The 27577-nt window shown below is 43.2% G+C and overlaps 2 protein-coding genes across 7 annotated transcripts in view; one reads left to right on the forward strand and one right to left on the reverse strand.

The window, feature by feature from the left end:
- Positions 1–16592, reverse strand: part of invs (inversin) — a 27094-nt gene extending 10502 nt beyond the window's left edge. For 2 of the 6 annotated variants that reach the window (XM_035163426.2, XM_035163421.2), the window contains exons 1-15: positions 16508–16576; positions 15212–15300; positions 14799–14907; positions 8767–8866; positions 7414–7580; positions 5930–6103; positions 5229–5396; positions 4932–5112; positions 4119–4228; positions 3730–3901; positions 2509–2666; positions 2203–2322; positions 1676–1783; positions 1456–1562; positions 1144–1353 (exon numbers count right to left, since the gene is read on the reverse strand). In XM_035163426.2, coding sequence (XP_035019317.1) covers positions 1144–1353; positions 1456–1562; positions 1676–1783; positions 2203–2322; positions 2509–2666; positions 3730–3901; positions 4119–4228; positions 4932–5112; positions 5229–5396; positions 5930–6103; positions 7414–7580; positions 8767–8866; positions 14799–14801 — 1778 coding nt within the window. In that variant the 5' untranslated portion in view covers positions 14802–14907; positions 15212–15300; positions 16508–16576. Of the gene's footprint in view, positions 1–1143; positions 1354–1455; positions 1563–1675; positions 1784–2202; positions 2323–2508; positions 2667–3729; positions 3902–4118; positions 4229–4931; positions 5113–5228; positions 5397–5929; positions 6104–7413; positions 7581–8766; positions 8867–14798; positions 14908–15211; positions 15301–16507 lie in introns of all 6 variants that reach the window. The other 4 variants (XM_035163424.2, XM_035163422.2, XM_035163423.2 and 1 more) reach the window with 4 other exon arrangements.
- Positions 16593–16741: 149 nt separating this feature from the next.
- erp44 (endoplasmic reticulum protein 44) lies at positions 16742–27434 on the forward strand. Its single transcript, XM_035164759.2, has 11 exons — positions 16742–16909; positions 19636–19708; positions 20601–20640; positions 21010–21125; positions 21917–22101; positions 22184–22299; positions 22383–22557; positions 22772–22883; positions 22999–23140; positions 25122–25224; positions 25318–27434. The coding sequence occupies exons 1-11, from the start codon at positions 16850–16852 to the stop codon at positions 25426–25428; spliced, it is 1233 nt and encodes a 410-aa protein (XP_035020650.1). The 5' UTR covers positions 16742–16849; the 3' UTR covers positions 25429–27434.
- The last annotated feature ends 143 nt before the right edge of the window (positions 27435–27577 follow it).

The raw sequence follows: 27577 nt of genomic DNA on the forward strand, positions 1-27577 counted from the left end.
GTGAGAAAATAAAGGTGAGGCTGTTGAGCAAATGACAAAAAGGAGAACAAGCTAAAAGAGACAGACAGGGGGAAGACATATGTGTGTGCAGGGATGACAGAAGGAAAGATAGATATGGAGAGAGTGTGACTGCTGCTGGAGCGGAGGGCGAGAGGAGGACAGAGACGGAGAATGAGAGATGAACACAAGGTTAAAATGGTATCAAGTGACGAATAGAGGGTTAATGAGTTCCTCACAGTGAGTGCAGGCAACTTCAAAGCACAGGAACTATGACAGAGGCCAAAGTTAAGTGTGGCTCTGTGCACTGTTTCAGTTCATGTGAATTAGCATGTGTGGCTGTGTTTAGTCTACAAATTAGTCATGTTGCGAGGACCTTAATCTGTTTTCATGGTGACTTGAACGAGTTGTCAGAACAGTAATCATTAAATCTTGAGGCGAAGACGTGTTTTAAAGTTAGTGCTGGGCAATTAGTAGGTATGGTTCCACCAAAGCTGCCCAGAAAATTGGTTTCGGACTTTTCCCGGAGTTTGCATTTCACATCCCAGCAGGAGATTGTTTGGGTCGGACGCGTTCACAACGACAGGAACATTTCAAGAACATTGAGGCGGTGACTGCGTAGCCTGCGGGAGGCAGAACATGACGGGTAAATTCCACTGTGGAAAACACATGTATTTGTTTAGAGCACATGGACGCCCTTACTTTCGAAAGCTTTTTTATCTTGTTTTATTTCCCGATGAACATCTTTGTCGGCGTCTCGTTGAACACCTCTTTTTCATCCAGAGGTATTTGTTTTCTTTTTGTATTTTTCAGTTTTGCGTCTGTCGTGTGCTAGAAACGTCATCGACTCGCTTGTGTTGACATTTTCCTGCTGTATTCTCACTTGGGCATTTTCTGGACATTTAACGAGGGAGCTGACAGGAAAAGTCTCGAAAAATGTCCCCCAGCTCCTGTCTCTGACATTTGCATTCTCACATACAGCCGGAAAATTTCAGGAAAATGTCCAGACTTCAGTGCACATCTGAAAGCCGCGCGAGTGTCCAAGACATTAACGTAAATCAATGTAATTAGGGTTAGTCATGGAGACACAACTGTGTGTGTGTGTGTGTGTGTGTGTGTGTGTGTGCACGTGCACTTGTCACTCACTTGGCTGCATCCTTGCGCAGCTGCTCGTGCCTCATGAGGAGCTGCTTCCTCTCCCTGAAGGCCTTGCGGACAGTGTAGCCCTTGTAGACGGCCTGGATGGAGGCAGCAGCGATGTCCTGGATGGCTGCTATGGAGAGAGCGCCGTGCTCCAGCATGAACTGCGTCACCTCGCTGTGTCCCCCCAGCAGAGCGTAGTCCAGAGGGGTGTACCTGCTCAACGCAAACACCAGAGTCATTCATGGATCCGTTTGCCCACTTTCACTTTTATTGCCTCCTCCCCTCTGCAGCCTTAGTGCATGGCTTGGCTCTCACCTCTCCTCAGTGTGCTCCATGTGATTTGGAAAGGCATTGTAGCCCAGCAGCAGCTTCACTGCATCCAGGTAGCCATTGTTACATGACCAGTGGAGAGCAGTCCGTCCCTGCACACCCATAAATAAAAACATCCATTCACTCTGCAACTTTGTCCAAATGAATCTCAGAAACCACAGACAGAAGTGTTGTTCCATTTATGGACTTAAGGGAAGATCTTTACCTCCTTGTCCTGTATGTTTGAATCAGCGTTGTTCTCCATGAGAACAGCCATGCAGGTTATGTAGCCGCCATAAGCAGCACACTGCAGAGGAGTCCGTCCTGCCTGGTCCTGTCCAGCAGCAGTCACATATTCAACAGAACAATTCAAAGAATAGCAAAGGATTAATGAAGTGGATCCTGAGCTTGTACCTTTCTTAGGAAGTAATATCCTCATCCTCATATGTTCATTGATTCAACCATCCAAATAAATAATGAATGGTATTTATAATGTAATTAATTGTGGACCAATCTACAGTCCTGGATAGAAAGCTCTACATGATGAAGCCAAAGCTAAACATCTGAGTATTACTATAAATATATATACACATGTAAATAGTTTCTTTTTTAATATTATTTGCGGTGGTATTCAGATGGATGTCTGAGATCCAATCAATTCAGATGTCAGGAAGAACTTGTGCACTAAATGAGAACAACGACCGAGGATCACATGCACTGACTCTGGCCTCTGCTGCACGTGCACTTTCATACCTGCACATTAGGACTAATCCCATTCTCCATCAGTATCTGGCAGACCTCAGCATTTCCTCCCAGAGCTGCCCAGTGCAGAGCAGTGTGACCATCCACGTCTACCAGGTCCACATGTGCAGATGTACATGTCCAACCTTTAAGCAGAACATTTACATTTCAGTTGACTGATGCATGTAAAGACCTAATTTCATTCATCATCAACACTGCAATTAACTCTGCAATGACTCTTGAATGGTCAGGGAAATAAAAATAGAGAAGTACTGGAAATAAAAATGGGATACTTGCACATATACACCAGTAACCCCCACCTTTGATGAGTGTGAGTATGACGTCTCTGTGTCCCATCTCGCAGGCACGAAACAGCGGCGTGTGTTTCATCACATCCAGAGCGTCGACCATCGCTCCCTTCTCCAACAGCAGCTTCACCGTGCTCACATGACCCGACAGGGAGGCTGCGTGCAGCGCTGCGTCAACATACACACAAACACACTTACAATAACGTCAAGTATACACAGTCCTCCTGAATCCAACTCAACTGCTCCTCCTTCATAACCTCCACCAAGGAGGTTACGTTTTTATTTGTGTTTGTTTGTTTGTTTATCTGTTATTTAGAAGCATTGCACAAAACCTACTGGACAGGTTACCATGAAGCTTAGTGGAAGGATGAAGTATGGGTCAGGAAAGAACCCATTAAATTAGGTGTCTGGATGAGAGGGTGGATCCAGGAAATGTATTTATTATTGCAATATTCTAAAGAAATTTTAACAACATTTCCCATGCAGGGAATCATTCATGAATCTAGATGAAAAATAAATCAGGCGCATTTAGAGGACTTTTTTCATTCATGTCCTGGACTGCAGGTCCTCTCCGGCTGTGGCTAAACCCTGGTCAGTGGAGGGTTAAACAGACACAGAATCATAATGAGGAGCATTACACTAAAGCCTCCTCATGGCCAGTGCAACCCCCCCCCTCCCCCCTCTTCTGATCCCCAGACAATACAGGCTAGAGTCAAGTGCACGGATGTGACCCGGGCACCAGTCAGCTCCACTGCCCTTCACACCGTCTCATTAGCATGACTCGACCGTGGCATGTTATGCATGCATAAACAATGACCGCCTGGCTGAGCAGAGGGACTATCGCCATGAAGATTATATGTCCAAACAGCCCAGGGGGTCAGAGCCTGTCTTCGTGTGTGTGTGTGTGTGTGTGTTCGTCAGAGGACCACGCTGGCAGTGGTGTGAGTCTATTCAGCAAGTTCACACTAATTCTGCTGACAGTATCACTTCCCTCTCTCTCACTAGCACAGTCTCTCTAGCACCTTGGGGGGAATCCCCTGTGACATCATCGTCATCATCCTTGGCCTAAAATTGAGAGAGCGCCTCAGGTGAAAGGTGTGTGTTTGTTTAGGTGCAAAGTAACATGACCAGGATGGTTTATGTCACCAAATGCGCCGCAGAAAGACAGAAGGGTGGGGTCAGAGCAGCTTAGAGGAGCCTCGGTTCCTCCTCTCGTTCCTCAGGCACTCACCTGTGCCCCCATACTTGTCGGCCATGTTGATGTCGATGTGAGGGGTGAGGGCCAGCATGGTGCGGATGACATCGTCACTGCCTTTCCCAGCGGCCCACATAAAGGCCGTCCGCCCCTCCAGGTCAGGTTCATCCTTCACTGAGGGGTGGGACAGAAACACACCAACTGTCTCCTACTCACCCAGAGACAGAGAATTATATTTACTTCACTGGACATGATGAGAAAAAAGACAATGAATCAGACACGGCAAGTTAGATTTCAAAATTTACTATAAGTTACAATGTGACATTCTTTTTGAAATTATTAGAAGTGACGAATCTCAACATCTGAACATACCTGGCTTTAGCAACCCTACATTATCATACACAATGAGACAGAGTGTGACTCACAGCATTGTTGCTCTGAGCTCCATAGTGCAGAGGTGTCGCCCCTTGGCTGTCCGAGGGAATCGTGCCCGATGTGTTTCTCTCCAGCAGCAGGTGGACGATTTTGGCGTGGCCTGAAAAACACACGTGAACATCGGTGGGACCACAAATTAAGTAAAGAACGTGAGGAAGTAAGGAGCTTGGACAATTTCTCAGCAGTACTGGTCAACAAAGGCACTTTATAGCTTTCACAGTCTCTGCTCTTCAATCACAACTAATCATAGTTTTGTGTAGACTCGCTCCCCACCTTTAAATTATTTTATAAGAAAAAACTTACATTGGCAATAATACCAGGGCCACATTTGGACAGACTGTGCTGTCAGTAAAGAGAAGGAAAAGTTGGAATGGCCAACTACTTTAATTGGGGAATGCCCATCATTCCCACTTTTAAAACTCATCTGAAACCAGAACTGGGATCCTTTTTAATTGGGATTAAGTGTCATTTGTTTTGTCCTTTTTCCTATTTGTACACTTGTGTCTGTATTTGTTAATCTTACTGTATCAGCTTCACATTTATTTAACCTGCCAAATGGATGTACATTTTATATTTTATAGTTATGTTAATTAATGTGCTCAGTCTGGAACAAAGTGGTGGATCTACTTACAAACATACCAACATTGGCTGAAAATGAATAGAACAGAATTTTAACATGTGGATAATAACAAGTCCAATTTGGCTTTGAATGTAAAAAATGTAATTAGAGTTTTGTTTCTGATGATGGGAGGACATTATTAGCAAAGCTGTCATTCAGGCTGCAGCAGGTCACATTCACTCACCGAGCAGAGCGGCCCAGTGCAGTGGAGTTCTGAACAGGTTATCGTAGGCTGTCACGTTACAGCCCTCGTAAGAAGTCAGCACCTCCACCACTGCCTCGTTACCGTCAGCAACCGCAAAGTGCAGCGGCGTCCGCCCCTCGTAGTCCTGCCAGTTCAACAGGGACTCGGTGGGAGCTGCCTCCTAAACACAAACACACACACACACACACACACAGGTGAGGATACTGAAAGAAGACAAACTTAGTCTTGGGTTTTTTGTGTGTGTGTGTGTGTGTCTGTGTGCACAGTGGTGTTTACCAGTATACAGCGGACAGTTTGCGTGGCGCTGGGCTCCTGACTGTGCGCGGCCCAGTGCAGGGGGATCTTGCCCTCACTGTCTGGGATGCCGATGTTGGAATCGTGCTTGATCAGGAGGCGAACGTGTTCTGGTCGGTTATAAAACGCAGACCAGTGTAGAGCCGTTTGCTGTTCAAAGAGAGAAAGAGAAATCAAAAGGGTGAGAAAGAGATGATGAATGGAGATGGGAACAGAGGGGGCCGTTGTAACACCAGGTTCCATTTACGTTCACAAAATCATTCCACTATGAAATGGTCACGAAAAATATGAGGGCAGCGTGCGGCACAAAGCTCATACTGAGCTATTCTGAGATTTCCTGAAACCACTGTCAACTGACGTGATGATGCATATTGGATTATTACAAAACCAACCACTGATGTCAGATACACATCAGCTCCGACAGACAGAGGAGACTGTGTGTTTGTGGTCTTATCAGCAGAACACAGTACAAAGCCGCAGATTGTTGAAACGTTCGCTGCTGTGTGAGTGAGCCTCTCTGTGTTTATGTGTGCATGACCTCAAATTTTCAATGCTTCTAACAAACTATTTTCACTCCGTCAGTTTTCTTTTTGCAGATTATTGGTGAGATGCCCAACCGGGCTGGTTTCTGACTGAAGTCAAACTACGGACCAAACCACTTGTGTGTATTTGCACAGCGGCACCTTGTTCTTGTCTTGCGTGTCAACCTCTCCAGGTCCGATGTGTTTGAGCAGCAGGGCGAGCGCTTTTGGGGTTGGGTGTCGGGTGGCCAGGTGGAGCGGGGTCATTTCCTCCAAATCTTTCTGCAGCCAGTTGGCCCGTCTGGACAGCAGCAGCTTCAGGAAGCGCACATTCCCCTGCAACACACACAGACACAATCTCAAAACTGTGCGAAAAAGTAGTTCAGAAATCACTGGTTCTCTTCAGCATTTGTCATGAACCAGCAGCAATGACACGCACACACTCCCACACACACACTCCCCAGGCTTTTAGTCGTGTCTGGTTCAATCGGTAGGTCATCCATCTCGGTTCCCTCCTCCTGCCTCTCTGCTCAACGAGTGAGATGAGCTGTTAAACAGTAAACAGCGGCTCTTTGGCCTGACAAGAGCAGCCAGTCTCCACCTGTCGTCCTCTCCACATCATCATCATCATCCTCACTTTCTGTCTCTTGTCACCAGGCCACTTGGAGATGTATTTTGCAACAGCTGTCAGAGGAAGTCGAAGTGTATGTGTGTGTGTGTGTGTGTGTGTGTCCGTGTCCATGCAGACATGACTGAGTACACGTATAAGTGTGTTTTGTATATTTGCCATTCTGTGACCACAATGCCACAGTCTGACAGATCTATCTTGTGTGTGAGCATGCATCTAGACAGCGAGGGTGTGTGTGTGTGTGTGTGTGTGTGTGTGTGTGTGTGTGTGTGTGTGTGTGTGTGTGTGTGTGTGTGTGTGTGTGTGTGTGTGTGTGTGTGTGTGTTCCAGTCCTCCCTATTCTCAGTCCAATTAGATCGGTAATCCCTGGCCTCTCTTGCTGTCTCAGCCACTTATTGATCAGATGTCAAAGAGACATCACTAGTATCCCCCAACACACACGCACACACACACACACACACACACAAATGCTCCCCATCTATGAGACAGACCCCAATAACCTATTACCTCCCCTCTTTCTTCAATGATATTATGATCCTGTATCAGTACACTCCAATAGACGAAGGCCCTGATAAATAACTGAGGATATTATTAGTTCTACATCCCAATGTCCGTCTGATGTACAGACCAACTGTCTAAAGATATTCTCATTCGTATATAGTCTGAGAAAAGCTCCCTCTTCTTTCGTTGATTTCAGTGGCAAAAACGCTGTGAAACACTTGTGTCCTCGAGCGGAATATTTTTTTATTTACAGGGGTGTGTGTAAGTGAAAGTCATTCCCCACCACAAGCCCTTAGGCCCTGACGACAACCACTAGGGGGCACTGGCTTCCCACTGGAGCTTGTGGCAATTCAAATATTCCCTTTTCCATCCCACCTCATCTCCACACTCCTTCCAACTTTATCTTTACAAAAGAATGTCAACATTTTGTCAGAAAAGAGACCCTACAGGAAAAACAGTCAGTATTTGTGTCCGGTCTTTTTTCTTTTTAAGGCTGTGTGTTTGTGGATGTCCATACCTTGTGTGCGGCGAGGTGCAGAGCGGTGCGCTGGCTGTGGTCAGTCTTGTTGACCGAGGCTCCGGCCTTCAGCAGAGTCTCTGCACAATCCAGGCGGTCAGCCAGCACACAGTACATCAAAGGGGTCCGACCAAACTGGTCCTCACGGTCCCGCAGTGAGGGCTCTACTACACACACACACACACACACACACACACACACACACACACACACACACACACACACACACACACACACACACACACACACACACACACACACACACACACACACACACACACACACACACACACACGAAAGAAAGAAAGAAAGAAAGAAACACAAAGGTTTAAGTCTATGGGTATAGGTGTTAATCAAAACCAAGATTTGGGTCAATATGTGTTGAATTTCACAACATATAAAACAGAAAGTACAATTAGTGGCTTGTGATGGAATATCTTGTAAGCTGTTTTTAAAAAATGCAGCCCCTTGTACTTTACGTGCCGTTTAAAAAAAACACAGGTTTAATAGGACCTCCACTTCCACTTACCTAAATGAGTCAATTTATTCAGAGCAGTTGGAGGTAGGAACATCTCTAACACAGTTAGCCTGGAGGCTAATGGTGCCCATTCATGAAAAGAATTTGCAGAGCTCATGTGATGTTCTTCATGTATTTTTTGCCAAATGATTCTGTTCTATGTCAGGGTAGGAATCAGTTTTCAGCAACATCCCTAAATGGACAGATGATATCTGCTATTCCACTGTCATTTAGCAGCTGAACCATGGTTCAAACCTTCATGCTGATGAGCACCTGCTCTGCTGTGGTTTGTCTACGCAAAACCCGAAACTTCAACCAGATGCTGCAACTAATCATCCAATCTGACGTTTCTGCACATGGGCTAAATACAATAAAACTTTCCTCAAAGAAATAAACAAAGCAACATGTAACTATATCTTAATGTGAGCGGGACCTCTGTGCTTCAGGTGTCTTGCTTGTCATGTTAAGATGCATATCATAAAGTCATAACGCTCTGCCAATGGGATTCCAATCCATTTCTTATTTATCTACACCACTTATCCTTTGAGGGTCACAGGGGAGAGCTGGAGCCAATCGCCGCTGTCAGTGGGCGAAAGGCGGGGTAAACACTGGACAGGTCGCCAGCATATCCCGGGGCCAACATACAGAGACAAACAACCATTCACTCTTAGAGTCTTAAATTAACCTAACCTAACATGTCTTGGGAGGAAGCCAGAGTACATGCAAACTCCACCCAGAAAGGCCCTGCACATGTTGGAATTCTAACTGGGAACCTGTGAGGCAACAATGCCAACCACTCATAGCGCCGCCCCAACGATCTCTTGTGTACTGCTTACCTGTGATGAGTTTGACGAGGGCGCTCCTATCTCCGTTGACAGCTGCAGCATGAACCTGGGAGCCCAGAGAGGCAGGACCCGGGCTGGATGTCGCCGACGCCTACAACAGAAACAAATGAAAAGGTCATGACTCAACCTACAGCAACATACGCCGAGCTTACTTATCAAGTGTTTCATACGATGACATTAAACCGAGTCTAGACGGTTTCCTTTCCATTCATCTACCTCAGAGTTTGCTTGGACACACACTTACACTTAAGTTGTGCATACGTCATAGTATAATAATATATTTTTTATTACTAATGATACAGGTTTAACTGCAAATTTTAAAATCACTTTCAGTGCCACTCACAAAAAAAGAAAAAGAAAAAAAATATCCAGACCTCATTTTTAATTTTGAGGTGTGAATGTACACGTCAAGCTCAAGCAGGTGATGTTAATAAGCGAGAGTCAGAAAGGAGCAAACTTACAAACATTATTCTTAAATCTTAATCATATTTCAGCCAGTTTACCACCTGAAGCTCTCTAAGCAGTCAACTACACAATAAACCAGATATTTTCCAATAACGTAATAAGCGAGCTAATGTTTCCTGACACTCGGGAGTGTGTGTGTGTGTGTGTGTGTGTGTGTGCGTGCGTGCTCCTGCTGAGGGGGTTAAATCTCTTCCTGGCCCCACTTAACCAGAGCCCAGTGAAAGCTGGGTAATCTGCAGACAGGAAGCAGCATGGGGAGGGGGAGACCCTGTGTGAGCGTGTAAGAGGGGGGTCTCTCTTCATGTCTTATTCATGTCTCATTAATACTGCAGTATGCCTTGCTGTGTGTGTGTGTGTGTGTGTGGGTTTAGAGATGTGGGACAAACCCGGCGGGGCACAACACAGAAATCAATTATTGTCCCTAAACACATAAATGCTGGAGGCAGAAAAATCCCGTCACAATCTTGAGATTTCTCGGAGACATTTTCATTAGCGGCCACAGAAACACATCAGATTCACTCCCTGTAAAAACGTACTGTTTATATACATGTTTTATACAATAAACCAAAGATTAGTTTTACTTCAGCTTCACTCTTGAGAACATTTAAAGGATCTGAATGGAGGTGGAAACACACCGGTGACCTCCATCCTTCTTTCTCATCCTCCCTGCCTCCACCTCATAAAGAGTGCTCCTGTAGACACTGCGTGCAGCACGGCAATTACCCACTACACTCGCTGCGTTCTCACGCTCTGCCAAGTAGTGGCGTACACTGGTTAGTTACTACATTAACAACAAAGTCGCTCTATGTGTGTATAAAAGAGGGAGGCTTGGAGGGAAAGACGGTGGGTGCAGCACTTAAAGGTGTGTGTGAGCGCGTGTGTGTCGAGGTGTGCGTGTTTGGCACATGTTGCTACGTCATGGGAAATGCTTGTCCGTGAGAGAGAATTTTTACAGGGGTTTTACCAAAATCAACCACAAGCATCTCTAAACATCTCTAATTTACAGTGATTACTGAGTCAGTAATGTACATGCATGTGCGTGCACACACACACACACACACACACACACACACACACACACAGAGTCTGCAAATACTAACATCTAACACATGCAGATATAACGGAGATCACTGCACATCAGAAAGACTAATATCAGGTTTCTGACGTTTAACATCCAAAGAAATAAATGAGATATTTCTGCTTTTCTGCTTTTCACTCTCGTCCAGTTGCTTATTCCAAACTTTTTCTTCACTTTTGTTGACTTATTTCATCTATTTCCGCATTTTTTAAATCAATATGCAAGCCCCCAGCTGCCACAATAAAAATATGAATTGATTGATGAATAATCTTGCAGTTATAATTTGGCCCAAACACTGACAGGGAGGGACATGAGTCAATATATGAATCTGTGTGAGGGACATTCATATCACCAAGAGCAGGCAATTAGAGTTTCATGAGGACCTGAGTGTTTTGGAAACACCTACAGTGCGTCCAAATTTGACTAAAAAGGCTTTTGCGATGCCATGTCTGAAATCAAACAAAGGAGGGTGTAAAAACAACACCGGGTCCTGGTGAGAGGTGTAGAGTGGACTCATTTAGCCATTCATACGTGGCCCTCGGGGAGCACTCCACTCGTTAATAAGAAGACAATAACTCAGAGAAAACCATTGATCACGGGCTGAGGTCCAGACCAAGTGATTGTGCATCTGTACAAGAATCGATTCATGCTGATGCTGACATTACTCAGCCTTTATTCATATTTGGCCTCATATAACCACAGTGAGTTTAACAAAGAACCTCCAAACTCCCATGAAACCTTTCAGCAACACGACAGGAGAGCGGCGCAAGCACACACACTGCTGCCTCCTGACACACACACACATCTGACACGTGCTAGAACTAACACTTGAATTGGTGCTATTGAGAAAGTCATACAAAGAAACCAGGGAGACAAAGTGTGTTCGTGTACCTGTGTGTGTGTGTGTGTGTGTGTGTGTGTGTGTGTGGAAACAATGTGTCTGTCTATGTGTTTCTCGAGCTGTCTGTCATTGTGAAGGTGTCTGCTTTTGATAGAGGATGTAGCTAGGAGCATGCTGGGTAAGCAGTGGGGAACAGAGCCTGAGCCTGTGGCCTTTATTTCAATTCACCCACCCACACCCACACACACACACACACACACACACACACACACAAACATATACGTACTTTTTCAGTTATATCAGAGAATGTTTAGGCTCTTAGTCGACATGTGTTATTACAGGTGTCTATACTACCTACATGTTTCTGTGTGTGTGTGTGTGTGTGTGTGTGTGTGTGTGTGTGTGTGTGTACCTATGTCTCAGATAGGAGATAGAGGCTGCAGGGATCAGTCCCTGGGTTTTGACTGACATGTAAAGAGGTGGGAGGAAGTATAATATCAGCCCACAGGGATGCCCAATCTGTAAAGCCCTATTTCTGGGGGACTTCCTGGTTCCCCAAGGACCAATGAGCTGGCTCCCTCAGCTGGGGGCCGAGTCCTAGGGCACAGCGGGGCCAATCAGCAGGGGGAGAGGGCTGAGTGACACACAGATTGGCTATTTTACATCATTACCACAATGCATCCTGACAAATGAGCCCCCAGGGTGTGAGCCAATCACCTGGGAGAGTAATGCAATTAGGCGGGACCACAGCTGTCAATCTTACAGCTACGGGGGTCAGGTAGCGATGCCTGTGGCTAAAACACCCCTGCCTGCTGCCTGTGGTTCTCTCTCACACACTCACACACACACACACACACACACTCTATAAATGCTCACACATATATTGTATTATATACATGTAGAGGGGGAACACTAACATCCTATATAAAGAGTAGGACATAGAAGTGTGTGTGTGTGTGTGTGTGTGTGTGTAGAGTAAGAGTAAAGTTTCTGTGAGACTACTTGAGGGACCAAGAGATTGACTTGTGTCCTCCGAGGACCTATCACCCGAGTGTGGGTTTGTGCATATCCGCATACAGTGCATCTGGGCGTGTGTTAGGGTGTGTTTACTTTTGCCCATGTGTTTTGGCCCACTGGGGCCCAGTGTTGTTTATGCTCTGAGTCTGAGCTCTGTGCAAGGACTATGACAACAAAAGGGGGGAGAGGGCAGAATCATAGGGGAGCTAAACCTTGTGCAGAGACGCCCTGCATTTGACTAGCATATGCGAGCTAGCGCTGCCGGTAACGAGGCTTATCTTAGTCTCATTAGGTGTCGTGATATCATACCGGAGCACTCCAGTGTGTCAATAGGCTACGATTCTTCCCAGCATGTGAGTGTGTGTGTGTCTGGGCTGGTCGATGCTGCTGTGACTGGCAGACTGTCAGACGGTGCTGGAGATGAATCAGGGGCACTACTAACACCCAGGCTCCATCTCAAAACACTTCTGCTTAACCCCTCCTGGCTTCAGTACGACACAGGAGGAAGAGTTAATAACATAACACTCCTTGAAACAACCACACAAGTTTTGCAGCAGTGAGCATAGACACTGTCAGTGTTGTGTGTGTGTGTGTGTGTGTGTGTGTGTGTGTGTGTGTGTGTGTGTGTGTGTGTGTGTGTGTGTGTGTGTGGTTCAGCTGCTGCTCTAGACACTCGGAGAATTAAGAGAGCTGTGTGTTTTGTGTCATCCCATTATATCACTAATGAGCCGCCCTCAGGAGGGAGGAGGGAGACGAGGCAGACAGAAAAAGACAGATGAAGAAAAACAGTGAGGAGAGGAAAGGAGGGAGAGAACATGGAAGGGGTGGGGGGGTGGGCAGAGAGAGAGAGAGAGAGAGAGAGAGAGAGAGACCAGCTCGGGGACTTTTGCCTCTTCTCCCCTCCATTCCCTTTTCCCAACACCTCTGAGTCTAATTGGACTAAAACTGTGATCTAATTAAATGTCCAATTAAAGTGCAGAGAGCAATGTGCCCATCGGCGAATCAGAGTACAGGGACATAATCAGCTGGAAAAACAAACAAAAAAATCAATGGGAGCAACGCGAAATGGAAAAAGATGGAGAAAACAGAAAAGGGTGAGGACGGTCAGATGAAATCTAGAGTGCAGGGAGAGTGGTACGGGTGTGTACTGCATGTTGTGTGATCGGACACTGTGCAATACAGCTTCAGACAAAGTTACTTCAGATAATATGCTGTATATAAAAACTGTATGTTACTAATAAAGAAAATTTTATTTTAACTGAATAAAAGGAAATAAATATTGTTTTGACATGCGTGCTTACAGAAGACATAATTATGCTTCAACCTTGTCAAACTGTGAAGAAATGAAATGTTCTTGATAATAAATTAATTGATAAAGTTTCTAGTCGAGTAGAAGAACCCTTTCTAGCTTTTCTCTGTTTCAAAGGATTGTAAAATGAAAATCTTTGTGTTTTGAAGACAACACATTCAGCACTGGAAACTTGTCAAATACATCTGTCATTATTTATAGAGATATTTGTTGACTTAACAACCAGTTCATCAAGAGAAAATCATAACATCAATTACAAAAGCCCAATGTTTTCCCTTATGAAACCAAATTTAAATCCATTAGATTATGATCATTATCTGGATCTGCACCAAATTACTCATAAAGTTACTCAGTCCCCTAAACATGCCTGGTTTTTATTTAAAGAAAAGCCATGAATTATTCTTTCAGTGTTAAAGAAAGAGAAAAACTAAATCCTGGATCTACCCCCTGATCTGCACCAAAATTAAACAGGGTCTTTGTTGGGTCTTACCCCCCCCCCCACAAAATCTCATGGAAATCATTTAAATTGTCTTTGTGTAATCCTGCTGAATAACCAACAAACATAAGCTCCTTGGCAGGGAAATAAAAAAAACACCTGTTTATTTTCTGACCAATTTTTGATTTAATTCATCCATTTTCTTATCTTCAGCTATAAGCATTGAAACACTTTTATGTGGAATAAATTCAAATTGACTGCTTCATATTTTGACCTTTACAGATCTTACAGGTAAAAGATCAGTAAATTTATCGCAGGAAAACACACTTCATATTTGTATTTGTTATTATCTATCATGGCAGTAGTATTGTGTTTCCCATTTAATCTTTTCCAGTGATGTACAAATTTGAAGAAAAAAACTAGTTATTTCTGCAATACTTGAGAAAAGCTCTTAAATGCTTTGTTAATACAATAACTCAACAAGTGGTCAGCAGATACAATGTTATAAATCATTGTATAAAAATTGAGGAAACCCTTCTCTTGTTTCTCCCCATCACTGATAATCTGACAGGGAGAGAGAGGCAAATCTTCTTCTGACTCCATCTGTGATTTGCACACACACTGAGAACCCCCCATGGACAGCTTTAGCCCATAAAATATTAATGCTGGGATTCAATTCAACAGTCCACCTTAATCTTCTTAACAATTAGGCTGTTACAGCTCACACAATTATGTTTGTTGCACATGGCCTCGATGGTCTTGACTCTTGAGAGAGAATTAAAAACAGGGGAGACACCAAAGAAACCGACAGCTACACCGAGGAACGACAGAGAATCAAGCTCTTCAGGGATCTGCTCTGGGAGTGGTGGATTCTTACCATCACGGCGTTGAAGGGCACACTCCGGCAGATGTTTCCCAGTTTAGTGCATTGTTGGTGGGTGTGGATGCACGTCCAGGTCCCCTACCTGCCCTGATCCTGGCTCCTGCTGTGGGCAGAAAAAGAGGATCACTCACGTACTGAGAGCAGCCCACCTGTTCACACTGAAGACTGCCAGCATAATACTGAGATTGTACTGATCACAGACTGTGGTGAGAAACATCAATCTTTTGTAAGTACAGTGGTACATTTACTTAGTTACTGTACATTTTTTTTATTTATCTGTACTTTACTTTAGTAGATTGTTTTATGGGTACTTTTCACTTTTAATCCACTACACACATCAGCAAATATCTGTACTTTCATTAGATGTTCAAATGGTCTTTATATTTTTAAAAGTAATCAATACTTACAGAGGAATTTATCCACTGATCCAATCAAAGCGATCAGGTGACATTAGACCCCGACTCCTGCAGCAGCAGCATCACTGGTGAAGAAACAACTGACATGGATTTTGAAGAGGCCTCCACCCACATTATTACCTCATTATTGAATATGACAATACAAGTGTTTTCAGGAGCATCATCTGCTGCATTAATATGACAATAGTCTGTATCATTATTATTGTATTAAATAGAATATACAATAGGCACAGTTAATGATGTAGTAGAACACAACATTAGGGAATAGGCCACTCCTGGCAAGTAATTTCACTGTTATTACTTCAAGTATATTTGATAGCAAGTACTTACTTGAACTCAAGTAGAATAGCTAATGTGGTACTTTTGTATTGTAGGTACTTTGTATTTCTAATTTTACTCTTCTTCTCCATTTCAGAGAGAAAATCTGTAGTTTTTACTGCACAGTAATCTGACAGCTACAGTCACAACAAGTGCTTTGATTCCAAATTGAAAACATATGACTTTCACAAAACACGATGTATTATTATAGATTAAAGGCCACGCGGGTGTTTTCGGTTATGTGGTTGACTGGACATCGCGAGGGTGGAGCTGGGGAAAACTGGTGCTGGGGTTTACATGAGCTCATCAATACGAGTGATGAAGTTGTAACTTCTGTCGTGCAACAAAACAACTTGGAAACCTCCTGAATGCTTGAGACATGATATGTTTAAACAGGTTTTTCAAAAGCAATGTCTTTTGTGCAAATGATTTCTAATCAATGTCTTGCAGGAAGTTGGAGGATCCATACTTTGAAAAGGGGTCATTAGAATGCAGTACTTTTACTTTGGAGACTTGATTTTGCAGGTAATGTATTAACACTTAAATGTAAGAAGAGATTTAAATGCAGGAGGTTTTTACAGTGTTTGGTTTAACCTCTCACTAAATGATCTGATTCTTTCTTCCACCTCTGCAACTAAACCCCCCCAAAAAAGTTTTGCAGGATTCAGGGATCAAACTGATTGTGACGAGTTGTGCATCACAGTACCTAAATGTTCATGTAACCCCAGTTTAGTGCTGTGGACTGTGTTCTCCCTCAGCTCCATGAAACACACATGCAAGATGGTGAAAAACAGGATGAAGAGAGATTTACAGAAAAAAGTCCCAATGATGCAACTCCCCCTGTTCAAGAGAAATCTGTAAAAACCAGTGAAGAAGAACGGGACGTGTGGCATCGAATAAACTGAGTGTTACGTTAGTGTGTTTTGAAAATAGTAACTTAAACTCCCGCTTCGTCGGTGCTGTATTTACCTTTTGATTCCTCTTCCTCTCAGATGAAAAACGGGAAAGTTTTCTTCCGAGGCGTCCCGTTCAATCTCGACTGGGTCAATAAATACTACAACTCCCATCGCCGCCGCACGCACACAGACCGCCATGATTGGAGTTTTCCTCCTCGCTCAGCTGCACCGTCAGCCCGGCTCTGAAAACTGCATTACCCAGGAGGCCAGAGAAGTACCCGGAAGCGTCGCTCTCGCTTCCGTGGTCACCGTGAGATCGGTTCGCCGTCGGTTTCCTGCTGCGGTGAGGACAGCGGCGTCGAGACAGAACAGGGACAACTCCAGAGCAGCACCTCCAGGATAACTCCACTGTACGATGAAACTGTTCGCCCCATCTCCATCTCTGGACACCCGCTGCGTCACGGTCATACTGCTGGTAAGTCTCCGGTCTGCAACGCGCTCTTACAGCTAGCCGCTTCAAGCTAGCGTCGGTTAGCCGCTAGCTAAGCGATGAGCCTGTGGTGGCATGAGACGTGGCTATTAAAGTGTTGAAGGTGACAATCCCACTCTCCCCTGCGGCCGCAGGTATTCACCAGGTCCACCGAAGGGCCCTTTGCACCGGGTTCCACCCACAGTTTGCCCCCTATGGCTAATCGAGTTATCCAGCTGCAGTGTCGACTTAGCCGGTAGTGTTGAATAACGTTAGCTGGGGTTTTATTTAGCCGTAATCCATCTTATATAACGTCACGTCTCTCACAGAACACAATGTATGTTCTTAAACTTCAAATACACGAGCGGAAGTTGCACCAAGTTTGTTTGGGGGGTAATGCAGCCAGTTAGCATTGGATGCTACCACACAGTATCAGTGGGAAGATGGACGCTAATTGCCAGCACGGTTAATCAAAGCATTTTTATTGACTGAATGGCCTCTGCAGTATTCACCAAACTTTTTTATTTGATGTTGCAGAGATGCACAACGTTATTATTGGACTCTTTATTGGACTCTTGGTGTGTTTCTGAATGATGCTCGCCGGTTGGTGAGTTCCTCTGTTGTGGCTCATTCTTATTGGCTGACAACCCGGAACTAGACAGGGCGCAGTTTGGGCCTGTAAGGGAAACTTCAAAACTTGTATCAGAGCTTCAGAGAAGAATCCTGACAGGTTTAACATCTGGGGCATTTTATACCAGACTGAGACTGTGTGGGGAACATGCTTTTTGTTCTTAGTGTGGAGACTGTTCAACTTTTTAAGGGAGACAGGAAACTATATCTATAAGGCTGCAACAATTGGTTGATCTAGAGAATATTTGCCATTTTTATTTTGTTGACCAATTGGGTGGAGTCACTATTACAACATGACACTATTCTCTTGTTTCATCTTCTCCAATCCAAAGAGTTAAAGCATTTGTCAGGCATGGCAATAAAATTAATCTTTATGTTTTGGACTGTTGATCTGACAAAACACGTCTTTTCAATATGTCACATTTGGTTTTTTGGGAGTTGTGATTCTTTCACCATTTTCTAATTAGTTTTAAAGAACAAGCGAGTAACTTTTTATTTGAGAATACAATTTAAAGATTAATTGGTAACAAAAAATCATGAATTGCATGCTTTAGTTGGAAGTGAAAGTCTGCCCAATTTTCATGAAATGAATCTAAACACAATGCTGACAAGAAGTTATTATAGGAACGTCAATTGTTTAGAAATTTTATATTTTTAAACCTGCGTGAAAAAAGAAAATTTTAAATTACATACCTCAAATTCCTTGGTATTTGAACAAAAGTTGGATACTAGGTACTAGCTTTGCTGCCTGGTCATTTAATAATTAACGTAACATTTTGTAATGATTGTAAGTGGATGTGACTTATGTCAAAAACATCTGCATTTCTAGACATTTCACATTCCAAACCCCTGTGGCCTACAGAGATGAATCTTTTTCAAATCATCCACTGAATCATGGCAAAACATTTTTTTTTTTAAAGAGTCCCCATTGACATTCAGTGTTACTGTGTTAACTGTATCCACAACATTCTCTAATTTGCTTAATATGTGATCAGACTTTATCAAATTATTTGACATTAAACAAATATTAGCAGACTGAGGCATTTATTTTTTCATAATTTTTCCCCCTGCATTTTGGCTAAAACACCTCAGTGTGAGCAGAAGTTCACTCACTTATTTAGGTTATTCAGAAAAGCATGGAGCAGCACCAGCTCTGGCCGTGCCATTGGTTCTGTTACTGAATCCATATAAGATATTTGTGTTTGTCACAGCTTCGATGAGGCTATCTGGCAGATAGGCTCTTTGAATAAAAGAGTTAATTCAGGCTACAGTTTCCTTCTTTATTTTTGTCTCTGTGTTTTCAGTTGGCGGTCAGCTACGCCAGCTTCTGTGCTCTTTCTCCTCATTTGACCCACCAGTGAATGTCATGTTAGGCCTTGACTTTTCTCTGTGCCAATCTCTTCATACAGGACTCTTTTAAACAGTACTGTAATCAGAGCTGGAGTTCAGAAATCCCCAGTTTGTACATTATAATTACAACTTTATTCTTGATTGTTTGGTCCAGTGTGGAAGATGAAGGAAAGAACTAGAATAGCATCAGTAGAGTACAAACATTCTCAGTCTCTGTATGAAACCACGTTTAAATTCACTAGACCTGGTTTTTGTTGATGTGGATATGCACCAAATTGCACAGACTCAATTCCTAATACATGCTGGATATTTTTTTCATCAAGATAAATACATATTCCTCTGAGATAATGAATGCAAATATTGAATAAATGCCCTATCCCATGTGTTTAACAGGTAAATGTAAAAGAAACTGTCTGACTAGAAGAGAATGTTTTCCAAAAAAGTGCTCCTATCGAAGTGTGTTATGATCACATTATTTGACTTGATGTAAATTATAAAAATGCAAATACAGTGCATGTGTTCAAAATACAAATAGGCAGAATTACACAAAGAGATACCCTAGTATTCAGTTTTGTCGTGCATACTTCAATTTGAATACTGCTGCTCCCCTCAGTCTGCATGAATGCCACTTTGCAGTATGCTGACAAACGTGTTAGTTCACTCTGTGTTATCTCTGTGTCCCCCGCCTTCTTATGTTAAGCAGCATATTTGTGTTTCAATTGCTGATGGGGTTTTTTCCTGTGTGTCTGCAGGTGATGGGCCTCTCTACCCCTGGTGCAGCAGAAATCACCAGTCTGGACTCGGGCAACATTGATGATGTCTTAAGTAAGACGCCAGGCGTTACTTCTCAGAAGTGTCTCGCAAGAATATTTCCCCATTCTGAGAATATGTGGTTTTTTTTCTTTCTTGCTAAGATATAGATGAGAAGATACCGCCACCATGTTAACTCACAGCCCCGCAGCGGGTTAGCTTATCTTTGTACTTACTTCCTTTTTATTTATTTCTTAAAAAGAGCAAATGATCTGGTTTCCCCAACTCCTCCTTACCAGGTCTTGGTTGTCTATTATGTTATTGTCGCAGAGAGATGTTCATTATTTTTCATCTTCTTTGTTACTTTGGGAGGATTTTATGTTTTCAGTCCAGTTCATCAGACTGTTTACATGTCACCCATTAGACTTCAGTGAAACTTAGCAGCTTAGGAAGATCTTGGCCTGTAATGTAAAATGAGTTGTTGTTGTGGAAAGCAGATGTTTTCTTATAACTATGAGGTGGAAAAGCAAATAATTTCTTTCCTGGATTCCTGCCATCACACATGTGTTCATACTGACCACACCTATTGCTGCCTTCTCACAGTCTAACCAGTCCTTTTACAAATTTCATTTAATATTCATAGTTATAGTTATTAAATGTCGGATGATCTAGAAAGAAAACGTTTTGAGGCACAACACCACATGGTTGAAGACGTACTGTCCTTTTATTTGACATTCCAACAATCTGTGGTATAATGGATATATTTATGTAGCCATGAGTCACTGGTCATAAATTCATGTTGCTTAAATGTTGCTATTTTGTTTTATTCCCTCCATAAATAGAAAATTGAGCCGTTTAAGATTAATTAGTCTAATTCATTTATTTCGACAGCAAAATATATATAGAGTGAATTCAATGAAGAATAGAGTCATGTATTTATTTCCTGTTTCTGTGGGTTTTCTTGCAGATAATGCTGCGGTGGCATTAGTGAATTTTTACGCAGACTGGTAAGTGTGTTGCTTCTCTCCCCCACTCACTGAACCTTTTGCACATCATGTCAGTTTTGCTCATGATGCCAACATTTCCTATACATGCCACTAAGTGCCATTTAATATGATGATGCTAGCGTCATTTGCACGGGAAATTTTGTTGATTTATCTTAAATGGATTTTATATAGTGTCTGTTTTCTGAGTTCAAATTAATCAGGAGGTAAATTATCTTTATCTAGTTTTAGGTAGAAAAAAATAATTCAGCTGCCTAATCAAGCACTGCAAGATCCCGTCTAGATGAGGGGAACAAATCTACTTAATTTCCTCACAAGTTATAGAAAGCCTTTTTAACCTCACACCCTGTTTCTCCCTCAACCACCCTGCAGGTGCAGATTCAGTCAGATGCTCCATCCAATTTTTGAGGAGGCATCGAACACGGTGCGGGAGGAGTTCCCTGAGGCCACGCAGGTGGTGTTTGCTCGCGTCGACTGTGACCAACACTGTGAGTATAACACTTATGTGTTTTTTGTTTATGTGTCAACAAAAGTACCACCAATTATTCACCCTTTTTAACATAAAACATGAAAATACGAAGAGACAAGTCAAAGTATTATTAGTAATGTTGAAGCTGTAACTGGAAAATTAACGTGGTTTTATTTACCAGCTCATATAAATAATGAGTCTATTATACAAGTTGTTAGAATTGTAAGTGTATGTATCCTAATTATATGTGGTGGTTGTTATTTATTGGGGTTTACTGCCCTAAACTGCTAGAACACCCTCACAGTGTATATTCAAGAAACACCCCCCCACACACTCACACACAATCTGTCACTATATTTGATACACATATGTACACATAGATGCCCAGCACACCAAAGCTCAGACACATAAACCGTCAGCCTCAGCCTTTTGAGATAAAGCAAATTAAAGAGAATTATTGATGACCTGCAAACTGTTTGAAGACTAATGACAAAACTGCTGCTTCCTGTGAAGACTGGAGGCTTAGAGACTCCCCACAGGGAGATTGACACCTGCCCCACACACACACACACACACGTTCATTCACTGTGTGCAGAGAGAATATTTACTCTTGGTGGGGGGCGGCTTTCATGTGGGAGATCATAGCTCCGAGCTGACTGAAGGCAGTGTTTTCAGACTGAGGTTTAACTGCCGTCTCTGTCGCTGCGCCGCTCCTCATCCCCCAACCCCATGTGTTTTTCCTCCATTTCCTCCTCTTGGTCAATTGATTTGTCCTTCTTTACTTAACTTCCCCTCTGCCTCCGTGTGTAGCGGAAATTGCCCAGCGGTACCGCATCTCCAAGTACCCGACGTTGAAGTTGTTCCGCAATGGGATGATGATGAAGAGGGAGTACAGGGGTCAGAGGTCAGTGTCGGCCATAGCTGACTTCATACGCCAACAGCAGGTCGACCCCGTAAAAGAACTGCACTCAGTGGAGGAGGTTAACACTCTGGACGTGAGTAGCAATTGGTAATAAAAGTACGAACATACAAGTGAATTAGTTATGTTCTTAACACCTTTGCTTTCCTGTTGAACAGAGGTCAAAGAGAAACATCATTGGTTACTTTGAAAAAAAGGACACGGAAAGCTACCACGCATATGAAAAAGTCGCCAACATCCTTCGAGATGACTGCACGTTCTTGGCTGCCTTTGAGTGAGTCAGTTATATATATTAGCCATTGATGTTCCCTTTATAACAGTTGATCTTAAACTATTCGGAACCACTTTGACTTCCAGCTCTGTCTCTGAGTCCGAGCGCTTCAGTGGAGACAACATCATCTACAAGCCCGTGGGCGAGAACGTCCCTGACATGATCTACCTCGGCTCACTCGCCAACTTTGACCTGACCTACGCCTGGGCCCAAGACAAGTGTGTGCCCCTGGTCAGAGAGATCACCTTTGAAAATGGAGAGGTTTGTTTTCTACTTTTGCGTAAAAAATAATTTCATTATTAAGATTTTCTATATTTTGACCTGATATTTGATGTATGAGTGCATTGTAGATTTACATGGATATTTACAATGTAAAGCAGCCTGGAACCTTTTCATGGAGTCTGTGGATAGTCCATCTGATAAGCCACATAGACTCACAATTATGTTTGACCCTTTGTGTTTGTGTGTTTTCCAGGAGCTGACTGAGGAAGGGATCCCTTTCCTCATCTTGTTCCACATTAGAGAAGACGGAGAGAGCTTAGAGAAATTCCAACACGAAGTAGCTCGCCAGCTCATCAGCGAGAAAGGTGAGTGGTTGTGAAATGTAATACCTGTCAGGCTTCTGATAGCTTGGCGTCAAAAGCCTTGTGTGAAGAAGTGGTTTTCATGACATTAACAGTATTCTCTCTCTCTCCTCCTCAGGGTCTATAAACTTCCTTCATGCAGACTGTGAAAAGTTCCGCCATCCTCTGCTCCACATCCAGAAAACTCCAGCCGACTGTCCCGTCATCGCTATAGACTCGTTCAGACACATGTATGTGTTTCCCGACTTCAAAGACCTCGAGTAAGTACCACCTTTCACTTGGTTGACATTATTATGTGGCTGCATGTGTGCAAAGCCTCTGATTGGCTGCATTGTCCTCTCACACAGAAATGTTTCACATGTTATACCAACATATGTCCCTCTTCCAAACATTAGCAATTAGAAGTTGGCAACTTTTTAATACAAATGGAGATGCCCAAATATAAATGACAACCCACCACAGATGCAGCTGTAATTAACACATGAATCATCCACATGTCAAACGGGTCTGATATGTTCGGCACTTTTGGACATTTTTGAACAGTTATTGCCTGATGCTGATAAGCTAAATGATATCAATGTGAAATTATTCATTACAGGATCTCCTAAAATAAAGTGAATTTCATTACACACACACAGACACACACACACACACACAGACACACACAGACACACACACAGGACCACATACAACACAGTCCATCGCGCACTGAACATCAGAGAAATGTCACACCTCCTAAAATCCCTCCTTTATGAATGGGCCAGGACACCAGTGCTAATGTGACATGATTTGGCACGTGCAATAAGTGCTAAACTAATCCAGTCTAATCTAATTTAATCTTATTTATTCTGCCCCCCCTTCCACCACTCTGCCTCCCCCCAGTCCCCAATCAGAGTCTGATCAGATAGACAGAAGCCCCGAGGACTGACCAGCCTCCACAACCTAATTGCATCACATCACCACTGCATGTGGCGCACAGCTTGTAATTACATTAGCGCAGTGTATGTTATATATATGTCTGTGTGCGTGTGTGTGTCTTCATGTTGTCCTGACACACAGGGTTAGCTGCAACTGGGGACCAGCTCCGTCTGTGTGATATGACAACAGCTCATGACCTGTCGTTAATAAGCGCTCCTCACAGGACAACGCTGATATGGATTAATGTGGCTTCATGACACGTCCGCAGGGACTCATGTCCTCCGCTGCCACGAGCTGTTTTGTCTCATATCAGCGATTACGTCCGGCCTGCCCTGTAGTTCAAGCAGGTCTGTCTTTATTGTTGGACTTGGTGTGCAGGAATGCCTTTGTCTGACACTCAGATTCTCTCTAACAAAGAGATTTGCTTTAAAGTGGCACAATGAATTTTTTTCTTAGTACACACGAGTGGTCTGACGTATGAGTCCTGTACACATAGGCGAAAAACACTTAGGAATCATGATAATGTCTTTCACTGAATGATTTTGGCATTTTAATGTATGTATGGAATTTCAAACATGCAACTTAAACAAACGTAATGCAAGTCATCAATCGTCATTCCTGCCTGCTAATTTATTTCAAGAATTCAAATTTTAATTGGCACATTTTAGCATAGCTTTTATATTTCTCCAACAGCTGCCTAAGGGTCTTTAATGTAATTCACCGTCCAGGGAAACGTCCTCCATTAAAACGCCTGACAGTGTAACGTAACCTATGGTTTGATTTGCTGTTGCCTTTCTCCCTGACTGTCACATCCCCATGACCGCCTCCCATACCACTCTGCTTCAGAAAGACATTTTGGTATTTAGCTTGTCGGGGAAGGTGCAGAGCAGGTTGTCCATTAATTGCTGGTTTGGGGATTCGATCCCAGGCTCCTGACAGCCACGAGTGTCTTGTACTGCAGCTTCAACACAATTGATGTGTGAATGAGAAGCTAAATTGCAAAGGGGTCCGTGTCCGTGACGCTAGAAAACAAGATGCACGGGTGTCAAGCCACTGGCTCTCTTTCTTTCTCTTTCATCTGCTGATTTCCAGCATCAGCACATGAAGCTCAGTTGTCATAATATTGAATTAAGCAATTTCTGCTTTTCAGGATTAAATCTCACAAATTTGCACATAGATGAAAAGGTGGCTGAAATGAGCGAATTACAAACGTTTTCTCCGCGAAGACAGTTTAATGAATCCAGCTGGTTTGTACAATCGTTTGAGATATGTAAAAAAGGTCTTGCATGATGTCCAATTTGTACATTTGTGTGTTTTTTGCAGTATCCCTGGCAAGTTGAAACAGTTTGTGTTAGACCTTCACTCCGGAAAGCTTCACCGAGAGTTCCACCATGGTCCTGACCCCACGGACATCACACCTGGACAGGTTAGACAGCAGCACACACTGGAGAGTCACTGAAACTTGGGGTTTCTTTGTCATGTGAAATTGGATGGTTTTGAATTTGACTTTCCCCTTCAGGAGGAAACGGGAGACGAAGTGGCCAGCAGCCCCCCAGAGAGCTCATTCCAAAAGCTAGCGCCCAGCGAGACTCGATACACCATCCTCAATCGGGACCGCGACGAGCTGTGACCTGTACGGTCTTTCAGTGATCCTGTGACTCAATGCCACGCCCCGGGGTCTGGGAGGGGGTTCGGGTTGGGACAGGCCAGCGGGACAGAACAGCAACACCCAACACCCTTACTGAAGAGTGAGAGATGAAGAAGAAGAAGAGGAGGATGAAGAGGAAGACGGCGAGGAGCACAGTCCATGACACAACCATGTTGGAATAACCTATATTTTCATAACTCTTTCACATACAATTTTTATTTTGGATTAAAAGGAAGTGGGGGGTTAAGAAGAAGAAGAAGTGTGTGGGCAGGGGGTCAGGAGCATTAGGACATCAAGAGAAGTCTTTTTACTTTTTATTTTTTTGGAGCTTGTAAATATGTTTGTGCTACATGGGAGTCTCATTGTTGGTCTAAATTAAATGCAGAGTTTTCTTTATTTTATTTAGATTTTCATCACCCTGCTTTTTTGTAGGAAACGGATCAGTTCCCTCACTCCAGTTGTACGGTTCTTATCTGTGGGTAGTCCAGTCCAGCTTGTCTGATAGGAGACGCTTAGTTAGTCTCACTGACCTCATGGCTGCGTCTCAATATGACCAACTCTTGTCGGATTTATTTGTATAGCACAAGTTCTAACTATATGCCTGTTTGAAGTAGCTGTATCTCCATATCTTCTCCACACAACCGCGGAGCTCTGAAGGAATAGAAAACATATTTTGAAAAATTAGGGTTAAAGCAATTTCAAAATCCTGACTTGAAACAGAAGATAAAGAGACAGAGCTACTCCAGCCTATTGAGATGCACCCCTGCTCTCCCTGGTACTAATGGTAATAGATAATGATGTCTCTTACAGTGCCTGTAGAAAATATTCACCCCTCTGACCTTTTTTTATTTTTGTCACCAATCAACAGAAAAAAAACACTGTTCTCACACTGCACATGACCAAAAAGACACCAATCCCCACCATGAAGCCTGCTGGTGGCAGCATCATTCTGTGTGGAGGCTTCTCTGCAGCCGGCCCTGGATGGCTTGTGTTGGTAGAAAGTGTCAAATTGAAGCAACAAACAGAAACAATAAAGGAAAACCTTTTGATTATGTTAACTTATTTATCTTAAACTTGAATTAACGGAAATGACGAGAAGGATAAATCTGTTTCCAGACTTTAAAGTCAAATTCAGAATTTGCCTGCATGGATGATAAATGTTCACGTTCTAATTTCACTGAGCAAAGGAAGGTGGAGGAGATGTAGTTTTACAGATTCATCCACATAACCTCGTGGCTAAAATTTATGCCAAATGTGCCTGTTTAAAGAATTGTCTTTAAGGATATGAATCCAATCAGAAATGTTGTCAGTCGTCCTGACACTGATTTGTAGAAATCACATTTGAATTGGAAATGATCTTCTCCTGTGTCTGAAAGTCTAATTAACTTCACAGCTTTAAAACAGTAAAATATGAACAGGTCAAAGGGGAATGGGTCATTTTCATAGGCACCAGTTTGCCATGACACCTCTGAGTTGTGTTCCTGGGAATCAAAGTAGAGGAAAAACATGTTTTTGAACTGTACTTTAACATGATAGTACATTTATGAAATGGATGTTTTTTTTGCTGTTACCTGTTGTCAAATGTGTCCTGCTGGGGGAGGAAAGACTGCGTCCCTCCTAGTGTTTTAAAAAAGTCGAGAGACAACTGGGGGGGGAACAAATCATTCAATGAACGGTGGAAATTTCATTCTGACTTTAATACAAGTCCTCTCAAAACTGGCTTTTGTCTCCTCTGATGTATTTTGGGATTTTTTTTGGTACAAGTCTAGATCCCTGAGATCCACTGAATGAAGTGAAGACAGATCCCGAGTGTGGGGGACCCATCTGCTAAGTTTGCACTGTGCGTCCTGCCCTTCCAGAGGCCAACAGATGCCTGCATAGTGACATATCAGCCCACATACAGGAGATCAACAGGGGGTAGTGTGATGCCATTTCCAAACCAGTCATCTCAGAGGGGAGTAAAGTAAATTAAAAATCATTTTACAGGACGTTGTCTTGTCTGATGCGTCGTTTGTGAGTTTGTCTGAACTTTACTGCCGTCGTTTGTTCTTTCTTTCCAACCATAGTGTTTCTGCTGGGTCTTAACAAATTTAAGTTAAAATGTTTTAATCAAATCATTAGAATTTTAGGT

This window comes from Hippoglossus stenolepis, chromosome 8 (genome assembly GCF_022539355.2).
Source record: "Hippoglossus stenolepis isolate QCI-W04-F060 chromosome 8, HSTE1.2, whole genome shotgun sequence".
Classification (NCBI taxonomy): Eukaryota; Metazoa; Chordata; class Actinopteri; order Pleuronectiformes; family Pleuronectidae; genus Hippoglossus; species Hippoglossus stenolepis.

What these genes read in the sequence shown, in the direction of transcription:
- erp44 (XM_035164759.2), top strand. Translation starts at nt 16,850, where the DNA reads ATGAAACTGTTCGCCCCATCTCCATCTCTGGACACCCGCTGCGTCACG. An exon ending in GTGAATTTTTACGCAGACTG is followed by an intron (nt 20,641 to 21,009) that starts GTAAGTGTGTTG and finishes ACCACCCTGCAG; the next exon opens with GTGCAGATTCAGTCAGATGC. An exon ending in TCACCTTTGAAAATGGAGAG is followed by an intron (nt 22,558 to 22,771) that starts GTTTGTTTTCTA and finishes TGTGTTTTCCAG; the next exon opens with GAGCTGACTGAGGAAGGGAT.